General features: G+C 47.4%; 1 protein-coding gene, 1 long non-coding RNA gene and 1 pseudogene across 12 annotated transcripts in view; 1 reads left to right on the top strand and 2 right to left on the bottom strand.

The window, feature by feature from the left end:
* Positions 1 to 1,837: 1,837 nt before the first annotated feature.
* LOC143655199 (uncharacterized) lies at positions 1,838 to 6,102 on the bottom strand. The gene is made up of 3 exons (XR_013162104.1): positions 6,068 to 6,102; positions 3,897 to 3,997; positions 1,838 to 3,030 (listed from the first exon to the last, which is right to left on the bottom strand). It is a non-coding gene; the product is annotated as an uncharacterized LOC143655199 (long non-coding RNA).
* A 7-nt stretch (positions 6,103 to 6,109) lies between these two features.
* Positions 6,110 to 7,540, top strand: LOC143655478 (complement component 1 Q subcomponent-binding protein, mitochondrial pseudogene; annotated as a pseudogene).
* Positions 7,541 to 12,849: 5,309 nt separating this feature from the next.
* Positions 12,850 to 21,402, bottom strand: part of TLN2 (talin 2) — a 491,250-nt gene continuing 482,697 nt past the window's right edge. For all 11 annotated transcript variants that reach the window (XM_077128095.1, XM_077128103.1, XM_077128097.1 and 8 more), the window contains 4 exons: positions 20,033 to 20,095; positions 19,759 to 19,941; positions 16,864 to 16,989; positions 12,850 to 15,395 (listed from right to left, as the gene is read on the bottom strand). In XM_077128095.1, the coding sequence (XP_076984210.1) occupies positions 15,267 to 15,395; positions 16,864 to 16,989; positions 19,759 to 19,941; positions 20,033 to 20,095 (501 nt within the window). In that variant the 3' untranslated portion in view covers positions 12,850 to 15,266. The remainder of the gene's footprint in view (positions 15,396 to 16,863; positions 16,990 to 19,758; positions 19,942 to 20,032; positions 20,096 to 21,402) is intronic.

The raw sequence follows: 21,402 nt of genomic DNA, 5'->3' as shown, positions 1-21,402 counted from the left end.
GTGATGAGAAAAGCTTTGTGCTTCCTAACTTGGAAAAGACACTTGTTCCCTATTATTTAAGTGCTTCTTTATCTAATAAAGAAGGGACAATACAGTCTGTGTTGTAGAATTTTTGTGAGCAGTAAATGGGATCGTGTATGTGATTTTGGTCTAGTGGTATCTGGCATGAGAAGTACGGAAAAAACATTTGCTGCTTTTTATGCATTACAAATATCCCATCTGTGAGAATTTAGGACCCTGCCACTAAAGAAACAGTAGCTAAAAGTACAGACATAATTAAGCAAACCCAATATGCCAAAATGAAAATTTGCAAACCAAATAAATGAAGGTAAATTATTCTTTCTTCAGAAGAATTCTCTTTTTTACCAAACACACACACACAATTTCCCCAAATCCTTCATGTTATGATTTTATTTATTCACAGCTTGTTTGGGGAGCATATTTATCAGCTAAAGCAAAGAATTAATGACAACCTGGCCATCTACAGCTCAGTATCACCCTAGGTCTGAATCGCAAGGAAGGGAGGAGGGATTTGCTTCTTAAATGAGTTAACCCTGAGCCGCTGAGATTTTAAGAATAAATAAATAAATGAAATCCTGTTGGAGCGTCTCAGCATAAATATCCATTGTTCTCATCTTGGGGTCATTAAAAAAAATGCCATAAAGGGAAGTGTCGATAAAGCTACAAGAACGTATTTCACGAGAGAAGCCACCCTCCCTGGAGCCTCTTACTGGGCTCATCTCTCTCTTTAATGAAATTGTTTATTAGCCTGTGGCCAGGCCAGCTGGGTGAGCTCTCCAAGCCTCAGGGTCTGCACCTGTTAATAGAGCCCTGGGGAGGCGTCAGAGGCTAAGGACCCCAGGGCAGCAGGCGAGGCCAGCTTCCTTCCACCTGTGGCCGCCGCTCCTTTTACCATTTCTGTGCTCTCAGAAAAACCACTAATTTCTTTCGATACGAAACAGTCCTTCAGGCTGGTGCCTTGAACAAAAGCTTCACCCAGAAATGCTTTGCTTTGCGGGACCGCCGGCTTAGCTGGGTGTGGAGTGAGGCCACCAGCGAGGCACCAGGACACCTGCCTGGACCAGCGCTCAGACCTCCTGCACCCGGCAAAGCAGGGGGCCCTTCTCAGCAGGGGTTCTCAACTTTGGCTGCTGCTCAGGTGCTTCAGGGAAGGGGGCACCCACTCCTGACAAAATGAATTCCAGTTTCTCAGGGTATTGCCACACAGCCCTGCCTGATTCTAGGCCACCATCAGAGAACTGATGGTCTCTTTTTGTGACCCCTGCCCCGAGCAGCTTTAACCATTTTAGAGCATGCATTAGTACAGCACATGAAATAGAAGCTGATGTCTTGTCCTAATGCATGCTCCTTTCACTTGCGAGGCCTTTTCCCCGTAATTTCTGCCTCATAATCATTGCTTTTGTGCCTGGCAGGGTAGTAAATGTGCAGCAAATATTTTTTGAAAGAAGTTTTCCCCACAAGTACACTGAGGTTCCGAGGGATAAGGACGCTTTCCCAGGTCCACACAGTTAGAAATAAAACAGGATTCCAAGTCGGCTCTCTAAACTCCAAGATCTGTGTTCTTTCCACTGCTTATGGTAGCAGTGAGTCAACAACCTATGGCCACTGGGCCAATCCAGCCCGCTGCCTGTTTCAGTCCAGCTAGCTGGCCGAGGATGCGTCCTACATTTTGAAAAGGTTGTAAAACCCCCAAAGAAAGAATATATAACAACACAAACTGTGTGTGACCTGCTAAGCCCAAAATATTTACCATCTGGCCCTTTGCAGAAAAAGTATGCTGACCCCAGATTAAGCTTCTGAGCTCAGGGGAGAGGATTCGTGCCAATGTGTCCAACCCAAGCTTCACTGTGACCAACACCCCTCGCGGCACTTCTGAATTATTTATGAATCTTGGGATGCAGTCCATTGAAATCCTTGTCTTGCTGGCTTGGCCTGCAGGTGGCTCGTGCTCATTTGGCTATGTCTGTGGTTGCCGGAGCATCCCAGGGAGCTGTGGGCTTTTTAATTTTTTCCCCTGCCATGTTAAGAGAGTTTGCCAGCAAGAGCCTCCCCTTAACATGCAGGGGCTATTCCCCCTAAATCAGAAGCCAGAACAGCGACTGACCCAGTCCTGTTACATCCATTCTTTTATTTGATTCTTGCAAGAATTCTGTGAGATTCAAAGGAGGGTGTTGCTATGCCCATTAACAAAAAAATCTTTCCAGATGATGAAACCGCGGTTGGTAGGGATCTGCTAAGCACACAAAACACAGGGCCGGTACTTGAATCTGGGCGTCTCCTAACATAAAACGCCAGGCCCTTGCAAGCTACGACAGTCGTAGCTGTTCACCAGCTCGGTGTCCTGTGCTTAGGAAAAGTATTCAGAACTTGGATTTAGGCATGGGACAGGAGCTAACAGACCCGTGTGAGGATGACCTAGTTCTCTAGGGGGATATTCCTTTGCTTTGACCCTCAATTTACTACTGAGTGAGACATTCTAGGGCTCTGAGTAGAGGTTAAGCGGTAGGAGACCAGTGACGATGCAAACGATACTTGTCTTGTTGAGGCGCCATGGTTTTGTCTGATAGGCTAGATTACAGTGCAAAGCTTGCTACCTTACTGGGCCTTCAACACTTTAAATTTAGCAGCATGAACCCAGCATTCGTTCTTTCAGTGATTCATACTTTTTTTCTCCTAAAAGCCTTACCATTTTGTTCATGGTTCCCTTCTTAACGAGTTAAATCAATCTTGGACACATGCTTGCTGTACATTTGTATGAGCCATGTTTTTAAATTTATGAGAACTATTTTGACACCCTCATGATGCTTATCAATGGTGACCCCCAAGCTCAAACCCATCAAGCTGCAGCGATCGCTGGGGAGTCTGAAGGGTCTTCTCTCTTTGGGCACATCAATCCGTTGAGAGCTGGTACAAAGTGATGGGAACCTTTGCAGCACACACATCTAGGTTCAGTTTAAAAGCTGTGTAACTTTGGCCAAATGGCACTTCTTTCATCCTCAGTTCCCTCATCTATAAAATGGAGATCATACCTTCATTTGTTTTACAAAAAAAAAAATGCCATACAAAAATAGAGCATAATGGATACAGATACAAATTCAGGGTTCATTTCCTGCTATTTTCTAGCTGTGTGGCTTGGGGAAAGTAACTAACTTTATCATGCCTCAGTTTCCTCATCTGTAAAATGAGGTTCATTCTTATAGGGTTGCTGTGAGGATTAAATGAATCAATCTATACAAAATGTCCAGAGCTGTAACTAGTACTTAATAAGTGTAAGCACTTAATAAACGTTGGCTGTGATGAGGATGATGGTGACCAGAGCAGAGTCCTTAGTATATAAATAGTACTGTGGAAATTGTAAGCTGTCAGGCGTCACAGGTCTTGTCCACCACACAGACCCGCTTCAGGGTGGAATGCCTGTTTACACATGGAAACAGAGGCCCAGAGAAGTCAAGAAATGTGCTCAAGGTCACGCAGTCAGAACTAGAACCCAGACCTCATGACTTCCAGTCCCCAGCGCCAAGCTAAGGAGCAGGGGCAGTGAAAGGGAATTGCAACAATTCATGTCATAGTGCTTCCTCCCTGCCCTAGTCTCCCCTGCGACTTTCAGGGACTTCTCCCAAGGAAATGCCTTTGCCCGGCAGCTCCTAATGTGACGCAGCCTCTACTGGGAAAAGTCGGAGCCTGAGCGGAGCACGACGAGGTGGGGACGGTACATTCAGTCCCCGGAACAGGAAAAGCTCAGGACACTTCCAGTCCCTCCCCCACCTGCCTCTCCCTGGGCCCTCAGCTCCATGCTAATGCTTCCAGACAAAATAGTTAGGGATTTTCACTGCCAAGTGATGAACAGAAAAACAAACCCACACCATACCACATACCCTAAATACCAGACATTCCTCAGATGGCTGCTTTGCAGGTGATTGGCCACAGACTTCCCCAGCTTACCACTGGCAGGCATCTTAGAGAGCAGGCGATGGGGCTGTGGGTGTGGAAAGTGGGGGAGGACCCGTGCTCCAGCGCTTCATTTCTGAGCCTAGAAACAGGACTGAGATCTCTGCTGTCTATAAGTCGGTCTGCTACTCCCCAAACCCACCAAGCAAGCCACACACTGGAACTCAGACATTATGGACATCACACCCCAGAGGGGAATCACAAGAGTTATCCAAATACTTACTGAAGACCTACTATAAGTCTGAGACTACTTCAGTTAAATCTTTCTTTTTTTTGGTTTTTGTTTTGGGGGGGACGGTGCATGGGCTGGGAATTGAACCCGGGTCTCCCGCATGGAAGGTGACGTTCTACCACTGAGCCACCCGTGCACCCCCCAGTTAAATTTTGAAAGTGGAGAAATGGGGTTTTCTTTGATCACATTTTCGAGATTGCTTTTAGGTATGAGAGGGGAAGGGGAAATAAAATTTTGTTGAGCACCTACTATGTGGCCAAACACTCCTGGCCTTTCCCTGTATGCCTGCTGTCTGGGGTCACTGAGGGAGCATTTGGTAGCAGACCCCAAACAGGCTGGTTTAAATATGCTAGAGATATATAAATCATGTTAGGGATAGGGAAGTCTGGAAGCACTGCTGTTAGACAAACAGATGAGCAATGTCACCAAAGATGCAGATTTTTCTTCTTCCTGCTGCCATTCTTGGGGTAGGCTCCATCCTGAGATGGCATCTTCATTCATGGCTCACACGGGAGAGAGGCTCCTGCCTCCAGCAAACATCTCTCGTCTTCTTGGCCAGAATCAGGTTGCATGCCCACTCCTGAACCAATCACTGGCAGGGGAAAGGTGTTATTTCCCTCCTTTGACTTGCATTCAAGTTCCTCCAAATACTGCTGAGGCTCCATAGGGCAGAGGGGAATACACAATGTCTACCGCTATCTTCCCAAAGGGCTTGGACGCTAAATGACTTGCTGAAAGCCACCTCTATTGAAGGCTAAGCTTAGGACAAGTTCTCTTCACTTCATTGCGCTGCCTCACGAGGCAAGAAAAAGGAAGGAAGAAAGGTTGGGGAGCTGAAGCCCAAGTGCCTGTTTTGGAGGAAAGGCAATGGAGCCGTAAAAGGAAACTCCAGGTTTATTAAATAAATGTGCTCCTGCAGCCTTGCCCTTCTCTTGCAGATGGCCTTCACATCTCACTGGGATTTGGTCTGGGCGCACCATTTCGGTTGGGATTGGCTCACCCCATCTGAGGTTCTTTTAGCACCTCAGTAACAGCCCCTTTCTGGCTGGAGCTCACTTTTTGGATTTCGCTGAACAAAGGCAAGTATTATCTGAAGGTTTCAGGATATTTAGGACCAAGTTGTGTTTCTTTGCAGCTATTTTTTTAGGCAGGGAACCCCAGAAAAGCATTTTGTGGAGAAGCTATGTTAGGCAGCAGTGCTGGCCTGCGGGAGGCGAGGGGAGGAAGCCAGCTGCTGCGGTGCAGGGTTCCTACTTGGGAACAATCTGGTTTTTTTTTGTCTGTTTAAGTCCAAATTATTCGAAGCCCCAAACAGATGATCTCTAAACAGGTCATAAACACTGGTTGTTCACTGCGTGGTCTGAAGTTTATCACCCAGGCAATCAATACCTATTAAATATCTCATTTATCCAAGGCTCACTTTTAGGTGCAGGGACAGCTATATGGGAGAAGATGTAATTCCTGCCAGTGAACTGGTTGAGGCTGCTGCACAGACAGAATAATACCGAGTAATACTAGACAGAGTATGCTACAGGTCCTAAGGGGAGAGGGAGGGGGGCGGACGACAATTCCAACAACATTTTAGGGCAGGGCTTCCCGAGGTGTGTTCCTTGGAACATCTGTCCCTCAAAAACACAATGGATTTTTTTTTTAAAGGGCTCTAAGGTTTAAAAAAAAAAAAGGCTAATGCTCTGAATTATAAGATCCTTTTGGAGATTCCCAATGCATATTAGTATCTTAAAGGCCCTAAAATGTCTTAGGGTAAATAAACCTATTCAACTTTAACGCCTGGATTTCTAAATTCATCTGCTCATGAAACATTCCCTTTTTTTTCCTCAAGGAAAACAGGAAACCGTATCTACTCACGTCCCACGGAACCACACTGCCCCCTGCGGTCAACCACGCAGGATGCCGCCCCGTCGCGTCACAATCGCCGCGCTGCCTCTGCTGCGCCGCGAGCCCCGAGCCCTGGGCTCCGCGGTCTCCGCCCCCGCGCCGTCCCAGCCGCGCACCTGCAGCCGCTGCAGCCCGAGCCCCCGGCTGTGCACCCCGCCTGCGGCCGCGGCATCCGGAAGGGGGTAGAGCTTTTGCTGAATTCCTGAGTGATGAGAATAAGGAAGAGCAGGAGACCCAGAAGCACGAAGTCCTCCCCCAAGGTGTCTGGAGTTTGAGAGCTGGAAGTGAACAGGACTGGAGCTAAACTGGTGGGGAAAGTTGCTGGGGAAAAGGTCACTGCCACGTTCAACATTAGCAGTAGCATCCTACCCACACCGGATGTGGGGGATGGGGGGGACACAGGCTGAAGAGCCAGAGGCTGAATTGATGTCAACTCCCAATTTTGTGAGTGATGGACTGTCATTATCCAGAGGATGAGGCTGGACAAGAAGAGGAGGCAAGAGTGATGTTTCCTCCATCAGGGAAGTGAGCTTTTAGTCCAGTGGCAAGTCGGACTGCAAAGACTAATTACACAGTCTCTGCACTGGGCCTTGTGTGACCACCTAATGGGTTTCCTTGCGGACCGAGGGGTGGACAGCACTTTTGCACACGAGTTGCTGGAGCTCAGCACAGCCCTGGAGCACCAGAAATACGTTACCTTTCTTGAAGACTCAAAAGTTTTGTTAAGAGCAAGGGAGCAGACGTTGGAAACCTTCATTTTACCACAGGCTTTGGCCAGTGGACAAAACCTATTCTGAAGGTCAGACATATATGTGCTTTGGGTTATCAGCCTAATATCATGGAAAACTTTACAAATTTAAATTATTTTTAATGTACCCTTGTTTACTATTCATTTGTTCCTTCTCTATTTTTGTAAGACGTAATGACGGAAAATAAATTGATTTCTCTCCTCCAAAAAAAAAAAAAAAAAAAAAACACCAAAAAACCCCACCCAGGATGGATTACAATGAGGATAGCAGACTCAATTAGAAAGGGCTTTTCCTCCATGTAATCCAAGAATAGCCTGTGATTGCAAAAACTGCTTTGTCAGGATCCACCGAATCAGAATATACGGGTCCCTCAAGGATGCAAACCACAGGGTGGGACTGTCAGGTTGCTTCATGGTAACCAAATCAAACTCCCTGATCCGTTGGGGAAACTGAAGGCGAGCTCCCGGGAACACGAAGGCCACCAGGCGGAGGGCGGGCAGCTTGAGGGTTTGCTGAATCTCAGCCTGGCTTCCCTGTCCCCTCCTTCAGTCTGGATGAAGCCCCAAGTCTGCAGAGGGCTGACAGCTTCTGTACTTACTTATCCCACCGTTTGCAGCGCTCTTCCTGGTCCTCTCTCCCTACCTCTGCCTCCCTCCTGCCTTCACACCTCGGCCTGAAGTGTTCTTTCCCCCATTCGACAGCCCAGCCTGATGGTTTCCGGTGCTTTGAGGGTTGACTCCAGCCCACCTCCTCTCCAGGCCTTTGCGCCCCAAGAACTCAGCCACGGCCCTGCTCCCTGCCTGAGGTTCGGGGGCTCCAAGCCTGAGGCACGTGGCGGGCAGCCTGCATGGCGCTCACTCCCCTTCAGGAGAGCGGTCTTCCCAGCGGAGTCTGAGGTCTTTGGAAGGAAGGACTGTGCCTTTTACTCCATCTTTCTCCAGGCCCATGGAGTCCGGGGAGCTGGGAGAACACTGCCCCGTCCTCCCCTGGAAACTCTGGAACCCTCCCCTCCCTATATGAGGGTGTCATAGAGCAAACGACTGAGGACCTGTGTGCAGGCCCCTTCCCACGCTGGCCCACCCTGAGACTCAGGGCACATTAAAAATATGGTCAGGCTTCTGGTGAGCCCAGAAAATATTTCTCTCTTTTTTTCTGGGCTTATAGGAACTAAACTTCTCTTTGTGCACTTAAACCTGCAGAGCTCCCTAGAGGTCCAGACGGACAGGAGACTCGCAGCAGCTGCAGAACTCAGGTCCTGACATCTTCCCTCCCAGGTGCCAGCCCCCAGCACCCAGGGCAGCCCTGGGCACAGCGGTCAGGGGCCAGGGACCTCTCACGTGGGAGAGCTGAGGCAGCAAAAACACTGAAGTCATGCTCTGTTCTGGGTGGAGGAGGTTCGAACACACACATACACACACACAACCGAATTTCTCTGAACTGTTACAGTAACCCTTGAGTGCTGATGCTTTTGACTCAGGATACAGTTGTGGTCTGAGAAAAAAATCCTGAAATCGGGATTTTGGAGACACCAGATGGATAAAGCAAAGCAAGGCTCTGTAACCTGCAGGATAAAGAACAAGCTTCTTAGCTGTGTTCAGAGACCTGAAGGATGCTCCCCCCTCCTCCCTGGCTTTCCTTGCCCAGCAGCAGCCCCTCTGGCACGTCCGTCCGCTGTCCCAGGCTGTGCCAGGTGCAGGCCAGGCGTGGTTCCCGCTGCTCTGAGAGTCCCTGCTGCTCTGAGAGTCCCTGCTGCTCTGAGAGTCCCTGCTCCCACTCTGCCTCCTTCATTTCTATCCAATCTTCCAGGCTCAGACTCAGGCTCTCTAGACTTTGGCTAAAAACATGAGCTTTGGAAACAAACTGGAGTTGGAAGCTCTGGTTTTGTAATGGACCCTGACCTGTTTTTCGTATCCCCACCCCCACCCCGATCACTTTCCGAAACAGCTCCCTCCCTAAGTTGCAAAATACCCATTTCTCTCTTTTTTTTTCTGATTTCTGAAAGCCCCACCGACACACCCCATAGATAAGTTGACATTTTTAACAGCTTTAAGCAGAGCAACCCTAATTGGCTTTAACTGAAAAGACATGTGCAGTTAAAAAGAAAACTAACCTAGGAGAAAACTGGTCTAATTATAAGTAAGTAAAAATCACTCATTGAACCCAGATGTTTTGTTTTGCTGATGTTATGTTTTGAAACTGCACTATAACTGGGCAATAACAAGACAACTTGTGACTAGCCCCATCTGTATCCCTTTTCCTTATTTTGCAGCCCTGAAATCGGGTGCCCTGCTCATAGTCCCAGAACTGACATGAGTCAGCCTAGAACTAAACACCCCAAATTCCTTAACTATCTTGCTGAACCAGGCCAGTTCTAATCAGAGTTGGCGCGCCTGATGTGGCAGTAGCCTAAGCATGCAATCACTCTGCACATACTCAGTAATTAGACTATCTCTGACCTTGTCATCTCAAACCACCTTGCTCATTATCCAAGCCTACTTGCCTTGATCTGAATGCTATAAAACACTGAAAGGTTTTCCAGCTGGGGAGAGAGATTTGAGGACTGCTCTCCTGTCTTCACGAGGCCAGCCTTTGCTAAATAAACTTTTTCTCTTCTCAAAATCCTGGTGTCCACTGATGGACTTTGAGTGTATTGGGCAAGGAATCACTTTTGAGCTGCAACAGTTTGACACTCACTGGCCTAAGTGATCTTTACTTAGCAGTTGAGAGCCAAATTGCCTGGGTCAGATCCCAGCTCTGCCACTTGCTAGCTGTGTGGCCTTGGACAAGTTACCTAACCTCTCTGTGTCTCAGTCTCCTTATCTATAAAATGTGGATAATAAGAGTGCCTGTGCATTGTGCTTTGTACGGTTGTGGTAGAGACTAAATGGGGGTCAAAAGGACACTGCATGATATTCGATAACTGTTAGCTGTCTAGAGAGAACATAGCTCCTCTGGAAATAGCCTGTCCTGCCTCCCGAACAATTCCCCCTGCTGTAGTGCTTCACCATTGGAGAGGCTGTGGATTGGCTCTGAACTTCTACACCACAACAGCGTGGAGCCTGATTTACTCCCTAGTGGCAGTACTAACTCCCTTTGTTAGTACAGACTGGGAAAGCTCCAAGGACCCAATATCTCCTCTGATTGCCCCATGGAGTGATTCCTCTGTTAATTTACCCCCCCCGCCCCCCCCCCCCCCCCACGAGCCTGGCGTAAGGCCCCTTATGGTGTGTTTCCATCTGCCCTCTTCTCCATGCCACACATCCCAAGGCCTGGCTTCGCTGAATTGTTCCCCGCCCCTCCCAGCCTTCCACCGTCATAAGCCCGTGCCTCTGCACATGTGATTCCCACCGCCTGGAAGGCCGCCTGCTGTCCTCCCCGCCCTTCTCAGCCTGGGAAAGTATTCATTAGGATTCAGGGCAAACGCCTGCTCTGGGAAGCCTTTCCCCCTCCCCCTGCCCCCTTTTCCAGCTCTGTCCTCTTCTCCAGCAGCCCGGAGCCGTGTATTAGCCCTCTCAGGAGTGGGACCTTTTCACAGTCGGTGTTGGGCGCTCAGTTAGGTCTTTGCCATTGGGTTGACCTGATTTTGCCTTAACCCCACGTCTGCCACTTCCGTGCCGTGCTGAGCCTTGTTTGCCCCCTTGTACAAGGCCACACCACCTTCTCCATGGCTGCTGAGGACTGGGCGAGCATTCACCCCCTCGACCATCTCCTGGTCTCTGCCCCAGCCTCGCTCAGTCCCAACCCCATTTTTTTGTCTCAAGTCAAAGACATGAAAAACTTATTTATCAATTGGCTTAGAGATCTGAAACCACTATTTGAAGAGGAAAACTGTCACTGTGGGTTGCTATAGTGATTCTTGGTGCCCCTCTCTTGCAGATTAGAAATGCCACCCGTTTCCAAGTCCAGTTCCCCAAAACAAGGACTTCCGGCCAAGCAATCTGTACCGACCCCTCAGGAAGGAGGGGGAGAGGCAATTCCTAGAAGGTGCATTTTCTGCTCAGCTGTCAGAGGTGAACCTGGCCTCTCTGTTCTTCCCAGTCAGGTCCCACATCAAGTTTGGAGATGAACACACACGCTTCCTTATTTAGCTGTGCAATATTCCGATTTAGGTTAGGTAACATGCGTAATCCAAAACCTTCTGAGCTACTTGTCCATGAAGCCGCTTCTTTCAGAGGAAAATGACTGCCTCTTCCTGCTCAAGGCTTATGTCTCCTCTGAATCTCCTCTGATGTCAGCAAAGCCATACGGAATTCTGTGGTACCCCATGGCTTTGCCTCTGTCACACACACACTCTCTCTGTCTCCTCTTCTCACACACGTCTGGGTAACTATGGAGCTGGTACTCCAGGTGGAACTTTTCTCACACATAAAGACACTCTCCTCTCTTCCCATTCCCATCAGACCTTCACACACGTTTATTCTTTTAAAAGTTTATTTCTGGTGAATAGAAACAAAAATAATTTAAGTGGCCAGATCAACAGGGTAAAGACATTGTGACATGAGGCAGAGCTTAACTTTCCTTCTGGATTTTGCATCTTGGTGGGAAGGCAGCTGAGAGAAACCCAGCTTCATGCATCCTAGAATGTTGGGGAGACACTGACAGATTGACTCTTACTTGGAGCTTAATGGAGGGGGTGCAGGTGGCTCAGAAGAAGGCAAAATCCAAACTCTTTTACAGAGGAAACAGATTTTTCTTCTTGGTAGTGTTTGTTCAATAAATGAATCAAAAGAAGCTGTGTCACACACCCATTCCCAATGCCTATAAACATAACATACCGGGTACAAGACGGAACAGCAGTCACAGGAAATTTTAAACGTGACACTTGGCGACACCCTGGGGAAGACAGATTTCCCAGCGGAGGCCACCTCTGGAGGCAGCCCTTGGAGGCTGTGGGGAGGGGAACCTGAGCCACCAGTACCGCCCTCAGGATCCTTTGGGTTCCCCCTCTCTGGGGGCTGCAGCTCTTGGCCCCAAGTGAACATTTTCCCTGAACTTCTTGGGTTCTGACAGACTCTCAGGGGCAGCCATCCTCTCGGTCAGCAGAGGAGATGTGTCCTGCAGGAACTGCAGTGGGTAAGAATAGAGCATGCTGATGGCCTGTGCCGGGTCTTAAGGTCAGAACCTCAGAGCCAGAAGAGGTGGCCCTCATCTGCCAAGGAGAAAACAGAGGCCCCCAACGAGTTCCCAGTTGCAGGGAGCGTGGACCAGGTTCACCACCATCGCCCTCTGGCCTGTGAGGTTTTGGCCTTAGGATGATTTTGGAGGTGGGGGTCAACTCACTTGGGGGGTGGCAAATTTTGGTAATTGTTTTCGGTAAATTAGGAACAGGCTTTGGTAGCCTGTGCACTCACTAACTGATACCACACCCAGAAAGAAAGCAAGTAAAATCCTCATCAGAATTCCTAAGGGGTTTTCATGATGAAAACATGCTGGGGGTCCAGGTGGCTTATTCCTGAAGGCCCAGGCAGGCTGGGCAGTGTGTCTGTGGCTGACCCAGAGGCCTGCAATGACAACTTAAGGTGCCTGCTTGCCTTGGCCTCTGGGCAGCATCTGACCGTGTACATGGCAGAGTTTAAACAGAGCACATGCGGCTGCTTTCGCGTCCTCCTCTGAAGAATTTGGAAAGCCAGAGCCAAGCAAAACCCCAATTCTCAAATCACAGGGCTATTCCGAAGTCCAGTTCAGGTTCCTTTTTTGGACCATCAGAGATAACAGTTTCTGGGCACAAAGATTTGCTCAAGGATTCAAAGCCAAATGCTAGTTCTCCATTATGGGACAGGCAGTAAGGAGGGCCCCCTTCAGAAAGAGAGATGCATTTCTATGCTTCCCCAGGCCTGGGGCTTTTTATACCCCAAAGCCATCCTCTTGCTAGATGCTCTGAAATGAAATCTCAGATCCCCAAATGCAGACTCATACCTGCATTATCTTCCTTTGATGAAGAACCAGAAATCCCCTCAATGCTGCACTTGCATAGTACCTACTAAATAGCACCCAGACAAACCATACCTTTTAATCATTTAATGAAATGAGAAAAGATCAAGTCAGCCATAGGCCAGACACACAAACACGCAGACTGGATGAGGACCGCACAGACAAAAAACCGGGATCATGTCAGATGGTAACTGGGAACCAAAAGCTCCTAGCAAAAGAACACTCCAGACACAAGGATACTTATATAGGTCCTAAAAAAATAAACTTTGCTCCATGCTTGCCTGCTCTTTAAAGTTGCAAAGGACAGGCTTTTCCATTTGGTTTGTCTCTGGAGGATTTTCTGGTATCAAATGCAGTGGAGGTTTTAACAACTGAGGCAGGGAAAGTGAACTCACTGCCTGGCTCCTGACTTGATCCCGGGATGCCAGGATGTGACGGGGAGAGGTGGGAGGGCAGGAGGGGCAGTTGCCTTGGGCAGAGCCTGGAAGAATAGAGGGTGAAGGGGTGGAGTGGGGTGGACCATGGAGAAGCTCCCCAGAGTCTCCTCACATGAGGCCGTAAACACAGCTTGATTCTGAGCCTCTGGGTCTGACGCGTAAGCATTTCAGGAAGCACCTTGTGCTCTTCCTTGTGACCCCCAGTCAAAAGGGCAGGGAGAATTTTCATTAAGGTCAGAAGGGGACTCAGCCTAGCAGGGCAGGAAATGAAAAGTTGTATTAGCTATACTAACAGGAGAGCCAAAGCTTGTTAGCATTTCCTGGGGAGTTCAGGGCTCCACCAGCTCCCCTTGTTTTCAGTTAGTGTCTCGGTGGTATCCCCTCTCCTCACACACTCTCTCCATTTGCTTTCCACATGACTGTATTACCTCTGACTTTTTACTAAGCTGGAAAAAATTCTAGTTGTGTGGCACTTACAGATCTGTCAAAACTGTCAAAAGTTTAACTATACTTTAAAGCCATAACACAGGTGTGGGTCTGCTCAAAGAGGGTCATTGGGCGAGATCTAAGGTGACCCTTTTTGAGGACCAAATCACTCACTTTCCTCCTGGGTGGGACTGTGCACCTATGCTGTGGATGAAATGAGATGGGATGTTATGACGTATCACAGGGAAGAGGAGACTGAGTGCCTTCAACAGTCAGCCGTTTTGAAAACTACGTACGTCCTAATACTAACTCTCGTCTTTCCCCAGGAACACTTTCAAAGACACCTGCTACTCAGCATGAGAATCTGCTCTGTATCTTTCATATACTGTACTGTTTGGATAAAGGCTCAGAAAAAAGGCAATTCAAGGTCTTAAGATGCCATTCCAAGGAGAGACTGCTGAAAAGAGAGAAAAGGAGAGGGGTGGGAAGTATACAATTCCAGGAGTGTGGCATTCAATAAGATGACCTCTTAATATCAGATGTCTTCACTTATAAGTGTGTTAAGAGCATTACTACCTTGGCCAAAGGGTACATTTAATTTAGGAATATTAAAACTTAGAGTAAGTGGCCATCTTGGGAGAGAGGATGGATGACAGATTTTTAAACAGAAGACTTCTAGACCTGAATTCTGACCGTTTTGAGAGAAGAGAAACCAAGATAGGACCTGGAAGATGGAGTCACCGAGGGATTCCAGCTGAAACCCACCTTGGAAGCTTTAAGAAAGGGATGTTGTCTTGACTGCCATCTGGGGGACATGGATTTGTGTGGGTAAATTTGTAGGAACTGAAACAGCCTCTATAAAATAAGGAGCCCACATGTTTTATTCCAGGCCCTGGTCACAAAGCCCTGGCAGGCCTCCCACACCTCTGTCCTTTGGCTTATGAAGGAAAAAAAAAATAACCGTTTGAGTTTCTGGGCCATAGAATACAAGATGTGTGAAGATTGTACAAGGAGCTTACACACTGAGGCAGGAAAGTGTGCAAATGAGGGCGGTAATTCTTCACCTGCTGGAGTGACTCAGAGCTCAAGACATGGAAGGAGGACTGAGTCACCCTCCTGGAGTCCACACTGGTTTGTTTCTGGCTTTTATTAATTGTGTCCAACTCCAACTTCCATCTTCTCCTGAGAAGGAGAAGAATATCTATAAATGTCTATGACATCAATGACTTTCCCCGAGCCATTATATTTTTCCAATTAAGTTTTCACAAGAAGGCCCAAGAGCAGGCCTAGAGAAGGACCAACAGAAGCGTAAGTGTCTGAGGATGACATAATACTGACTTCTCTTTTTTTTGGTAACAGTCTATGAAACGTGTGCCCCTCTCTCCTGAGATACGGTGAGGCACGGGGGAGGTGGCAGCAGAGCTGTGGGTGGGACACTGTACCGTGTGACGTCACGATCATGCAGCCGACGCCCGGCGGGACACAGGAGTGAGAACAAACACTCAGGGCTCTGGGCTTGCCTCGGGGGGAGGATGCGGTTTCCAGGTAAGTGTCCAACCTCTCAGAACACAGTCTGTCCAGTTCTTGCAGGGCTGCCCCCTGGAGCTTGCTTTCATGGCTCTGGCCTTAGCCCTCGTCTTCCCTCAGCTCAGTGGGCAGGAATTTATACTGCTGCTGACGGATCTGGGCCAGTTTTTTCCTTGCTTCTTCTAGTTCTCGCTCTTTCTTCAGCATTTCCTCCTGGGCAGCGATGATCTGGAAAACAAAAGCTATAAGGTAGATCTAAGCCTTTCTAGGAAAGCACCCTCCCACGCCTCCACAACAGTGGGTCACAGCAGTATATGGGGAACAGCGTTCTTAGCTCTGAAGACCAGGCTCCCTCCCCGGTTCGGGGTTTGGGACCAATGAACCAGATGGTTCAAGAAGACAAGCTGACTGCTGGCCCCTGGTTTAATAGCAAACATCTACCGAGAACCTGTTCTGCTCCAGGCTGTGTAGGAATACCTTCAGTGGTCATCTCATCATTTTCGTGCAACCCTGTGAGGCAGGCCCAATGGACAGATCTACTCTTTCCAATGAGGAGCCTGAGGCTGAGAGATGTGAGTTCGCTGCCCCAGTCACCAGCTAGCAGAGGAGGACATGGTCCAGATAAGCCTGAAGTCAAAGCTGGTGCCCTTGACTCCTCGATGGCCTTCATGCATATTTCATGTTTCTAAGGGATGATCTATGGGATACTAATGAATAGGTATTGTGTGAAAAGAGTAAGTGTGTTTTCAAGAAAGTGAAACAGGTTTCTTTCCTGTGGGATTTGTCAGAGGCTTGGGTATGTTAACAAGTTTGTGATGTTCCTCAGTGGGATAGAGGGCACAGTATTTCCCAGACTTATTTGATCAGAGCCCCTTCTCAGTAGAACTTCTCATGGAATGAGAGCTTCCAGAAACATATTCTGGGGAAAATATATATCCAGAGCATTTAGAAACACAGAGAGCGGATAAGGAAGAGCTAAGAAGGCATGGAGGATATGTAACTTAGGTAAAGGCACTCCAGGTGCTGATAAGAAAACCACTTTGTATAACTGATTCACATTAACACACACCCAAAACCGCAAGGCTGATTCCCTGGCATCTCCTCATTATCATGCATGAGAATGCAATCTTGCATATGTCAGAATCCCACCTACTTCTATAAAAGTTCAGGAAGGGCCAGCATTTGTTTTCTCTGTAGGGTCAAATATCTGGAGTGGGCAGCAGCTCCAAATGCATCATTTTATTTAAATTATAATATTGCAGATTTTCCATTTCTAGTCTTCCCTTTTTCTATAATAGAATCCCAGATTTTTAGCTAGCCACAGGACTGCTCCAAAGTAATACTACATTTTCCAGCCTCCTTTGCAGGCAGGCTGGCCATGTGTCTAAGTGCTGGCCAATGGCACATGAGTGTAAGTGATGTGTGGAACTTCAGATCACACCCTCCTCTCCTCCTTTCCAACTTCCTGCTAGCCAGAAAGCACAGGTGGTTATTGAGCCAACTTAGACAAGGTGGCCAAGACTGACATGTTAGGGAAAGTGAAGCAATAAGGCAGATGGTATCTGGGGCTCAGACATGAAGGAATCACCAAAACTTCCCTACCTAGACCACTTGTACCCATCTTATTTAAGCCATTGTTATTTTGGCTCTTTATTATAATACAATTTTGGAGTAGACACTGAATTTATTCACACACCTGAGCAATACCCCCCACAAACTTTGTTTTCACTACGACATCATCATCATCAGCTTTGCCAAATGCTGCCTTCTGGGCTGCACGAACAAGATTGTCTGAGGCTCTTTTCACAGCATTTCCTGCTGCCTGGAGAGGGAACAAGTGCAAATACATCATTAGAAACAACCATTTGGATCTGGCAAGAGCAGACATGAAGGCACAGTTCCATGAGATCATGAGTCAATTTACCATTCAATGATAAGACAGATATTCCCTCTAGCCAGTGAGTGGCAGTCTGTCCTTCTATCCATTGATTCTACTAACATTGGCATTTACCACTTGCCAAGCACAGTTTTGCTCGTAGATGAATGAATTATGGTTCTTGGCCCCCAAGGAGCCACATTATAGCGATGCGATAAGTGTGTTAACAGAAACACCCCCAGGGGCCGCTTCCTTGGCTTAGGAAACCTCTCCCTGCTCCCCGATCCAATTTAGCACATAGTTTAGGACTTGGCTTTTCACTTTTTCCTATCCAAGCTGTCCTTACCCAACCCTCCACCTCAGTGCTCTTACAGTGCCCCCAGGCTTCCTTCTTTGCAGCCCTTACCACTCTTGTGGGTGCAGGGTCCTTCCGAGACAGTGAGCAACTGGAGGCCAGGGGCTGTGACTTGAATCTTTGGGACTAGAGCTGCCCAAATAGGTGCTCAATGAATACTTTGTAAAGGAATGAAAGGCCATCCATGAAAGGAGAAGCAAGGAAGCTTCCTGTGTGGGAGGGTCAGGAGTCTCAGAGTAACAAGGACCTTGAATCCCAGCTGGGCTTTATGTTACACACTCCAGCTTCAGGATGGGGCAATTGTTAAAAACAGCTTAAAAAAGCTTTTCAGTAAGAAGTCTAGATCTTCATTAAGTGCTACGGCCCACACTGGCTTACCAATAAGGTAATGCACATGGAGGGTGGCTCTGGAAACATGCTCTCTCTCCCTGGAATTTGGAATTTTCTAATTCTGGCCAAAGTTTCATTAATCCCATGTATGTCTTGCCGAACCCCACTTGGAGTCAAGGGCTTGTGCCTGGAGGTTAGCTATCAGAAAGTTGGGATTTTCTCTGTTCAAAGCTAAACGGCCCAGCTAAATGTGATCCGCCATGACCAGTGGGGACAATAAGCACTTGCTTTACCTGAGCACTTGCTTTACCATGTGCCATTACATGCTTATCCTCAAAATAGCTTTATGGGGCCAGAAATCATTAGTTCACTTTTCAGATGTGAAAACTGAGGTTAAGTAACTTGTCTATGGTCCAACACAGGTCTAGCTTATAAGAGCTACTAAGGCTCATTGTAAGGGACTCAGACAGGACATTACAGCATCTAGTTAAATCTGTAACAGTGGTAACAAGAGTAATGCTGTGCTACATCTGTGTAAATCTTTAGGGCTTATAACAGCACTTTTGTATCCTTTACCGTATTTGATCCTCATAAGTAGCAGTACAGATTTCTTTATACCCATTTTACAGATGAGACAACTAAGGCTTGAAAAGTTTTGAATGATTTGTATAATATCATGTACCACACACATGGCAGAGGCAGGACTTGAACCCAGGTCTCCCTTAAATCATAATATCTTCCTCAGAAGCACTCCCCAAATCCATGAACCACACATTAGCAAACATGCTGCTCCTCAATTCCCTCCCCACTGAGAGTCCAAAGGAGAAGAGGGAGATGGGTCAGACAATAACAGAAACATACTCAATAACTTTGAAAGTAAAACTAGAGTTTAGTTTTTGTGGAATTGTGCATACATTTCTGCCATTTATGATTTTATTCATTGACATATAAAATATTGTTTAACAACATAAACAATCTGCATTATAATACTTATGATGAAAATCCAGAAAATTGGAAATAAACACAATGTCCAAACTATAGAGAAATTCTGGCATAATCACTTAATGTAACATCATGCAATCACTAAAAATGAGACTTATGAAGAATGGACCAGTTAGCTTTGCGCAGAGAAGTTATGAAGCCTTTTCTCCAAGAGAAAAAATACGTATGATAAAATGTTAAGTGAAAAAAAGCAGAATGTATCTCATTATGATTACAACTAGAAAATATGACTTTGTGTATAGCTAAAGAAAGGAGGAGAAAAAAACTGGTAACGTTTGATGTGTGAAAATGTTGAGGCTATGTGATTTTTTTCTTTTAACCTTTCCTTTGTTGTAATGTATAATATTTTTAACATTAAAGCAATCAGGAAAAAGCATATGCTCTGGGAAGGTCTTGATTATCACATTCGTGAGCATGCTCTTTAAGCTCTGGAAAACTTTAGCAATTGTCTTATGTACATTTCTCTATCCTTTCATTCCATTCTTTAGTAAACACTGAATGAGGGTCAGGTGTGAGAGATAAGAAGCTGAAGGTATGGTACCTGGGCCCAAGATGCTCTCAGCCTTGCATAGGAGAGATATCAAAGTGCATGAGGTGATGCCAGGTGACAGGACTCTTATGAGCAGTCTGACCGGGGGCTCTGGTGGACAGAGGAGAGACTGACTACCTGAAGCCTGGGCATCAAGGAGGGCTTCCCTGAAGAGGTGGCCCTGGCAATGATCACAAAGGATGAGTAGGACTTTGCTAGGGTGGGCTGGAGTGGTCAGCCCAGTTTGGCTGGAGCAAAGACTTGAGTGAAACCCCTAGGCCACGAGTCTAGAAGGCACATGTGGAGAATGTGAGTTTGGTGGGGCAGGAGGTGTATGACGCATGGAAGCATGTGGCAGAAGATGAGGCTGGAAAGTGGGACAGGGTTGGCTGATGGAAGGCCAGGTGTGTCATGCTAAGGAAGTGAGACTGTCCCTCTGACGACAGACACTTACCCGCTCCAACAGGAGTATTTTCCCACCAGCATCAGTGACCATTACCTGTAGCCGTCTCATTGCCTCTGAGTCCTGGTCGGCCTTCACCTTGCAGGCCACAAGCAGCTGAGCTGTGGAAGCTGCGACTTGCTTGGCTGACGAGATGAGCTTCTCCTCACTGGCATGTCCCTGAACGGAGGCATTGGCTGCCTCACAGAGACTGCTGGTTGCTGCTGCTACCATCCGGGCCTGGGGACAGTCAACAGAGAAGTGACCCAGGGCCCGAGCCTCCCTCAAGGGATTCAAAAAGCAAAGGGGGATGAAGGAGAAGGCGACTCACAGCAGAAATCAGCCCCTGCGACCACTGTCCATCATCTGCAGCATTGGCGGGGATGGAGCCGACCTAGAGAGTGGAGTTGGGAATGTGAACAGAGAGTCGGAAGGCCCAGGGCCGTCTGCAGCCTCTGCACCTTGCTCTGGAGCTAGAGGAGATGGAACATCTCAGATGGGCCACACCACCTGCCCGGTGACTGCCACGGACAGCACCAGCCCCAGGATGGTACCCCCTTTCCATGTGGGGCCCTGGCCACCTCAAAAGACTGTACCAGCACACCCTGGCTGGTTCTACCTGGGCCACAAAGAGTCTGGGAAAAGAGATTGGGGCTATTCATACACACTCACTTCCTCTGGGGACTTATCTCCATTTGAAACACCACAGCCATTGTGGCCTCCCCTTGCAAGCACTGAAGGAAACTCAAATCACTCCTGATTACTGGCTCTGAGAGCTGCAATGTGACATTTTGGACCGATGATGCTAAAAAGGGTGGGGCTTCTCTCTCCATGTGAGTGCAGACACTTATCTTAAGGAAATAACTGACCATCTTGTCAGGGGTAGAGTGAGAAGAGACCTGAAGCAAGAAGATCTCTGTTTCTATTTAGAGATCATGCTATATGTGAAACATTTTCTTTCCAGACTTAGAGGGAGCTGCTACAGGAGGAAAGACCTTTACACTTGTGGGAGGTGGCTGGAGAGGTTAAGAGGCGACTATCTCAATTTGAATATGAAATTGGGCCTCCATCAGCAACTTGAGGCATATCAGGGCTTGCTGAATGCCAGGTAAAAATCCCAAGGTCCTGCATATTATCCTATAGTTCACCCAAGTTCAGCTGACACTCCTATACGGACTTTTTAAATGCTCAAACTTAAGTTTCTTGGAGGATTGGGACTATGCCATATTCAAGTTTGATTCTCTGGTGCCCAGCATAGTGACTGGCATATAGAAATCCTTTATTGACACTGAAATACATTGTTAGGTAGGCTTTTCTTCTCAATGATCCATTTTTTTGGTCTCTATTTGTTGGCTGGCCAACAAGTACACGCTGAGAAATAATGACAAGGCCAGCCTGCAGGTATTGCTGAGGATAAATGAGGCATGTAAAGAGGCAGATTGCATGCAGTTGCAGAGATATATAAATATCCATATTGAAAAACACATGATGGTTTAAGAAAGTCTTAGTGACTTGGACCAAGACTGGCTGAGTTCACAAGCCAGGGGGACTTCCTGGAGGAAGATGGACAGAACTGATCTGGCAGAACTTCCCACCTGTGTTATGAGTTCTTAGATCAAGACACAATACTTTCAACCTATTTGTGTACTAGGAGCAAAAGCCTTCACATATAAAACAGAAGTGACTAATTATGGTGATCAA

This window comes from Tamandua tetradactyla, chromosome 14 (assembly GCF_023851605.1).
Source record: "Tamandua tetradactyla isolate mTamTet1 chromosome 14, mTamTet1.pri, whole genome shotgun sequence".
Classification (NCBI taxonomy): Eukaryota; Metazoa; Chordata; class Mammalia; order Pilosa; family Myrmecophagidae; genus Tamandua; species Tamandua tetradactyla.
Note: the sequence above shows the minus strand (reverse complement) of the source record. Positions and strands in the feature narration are given on the sequence as shown.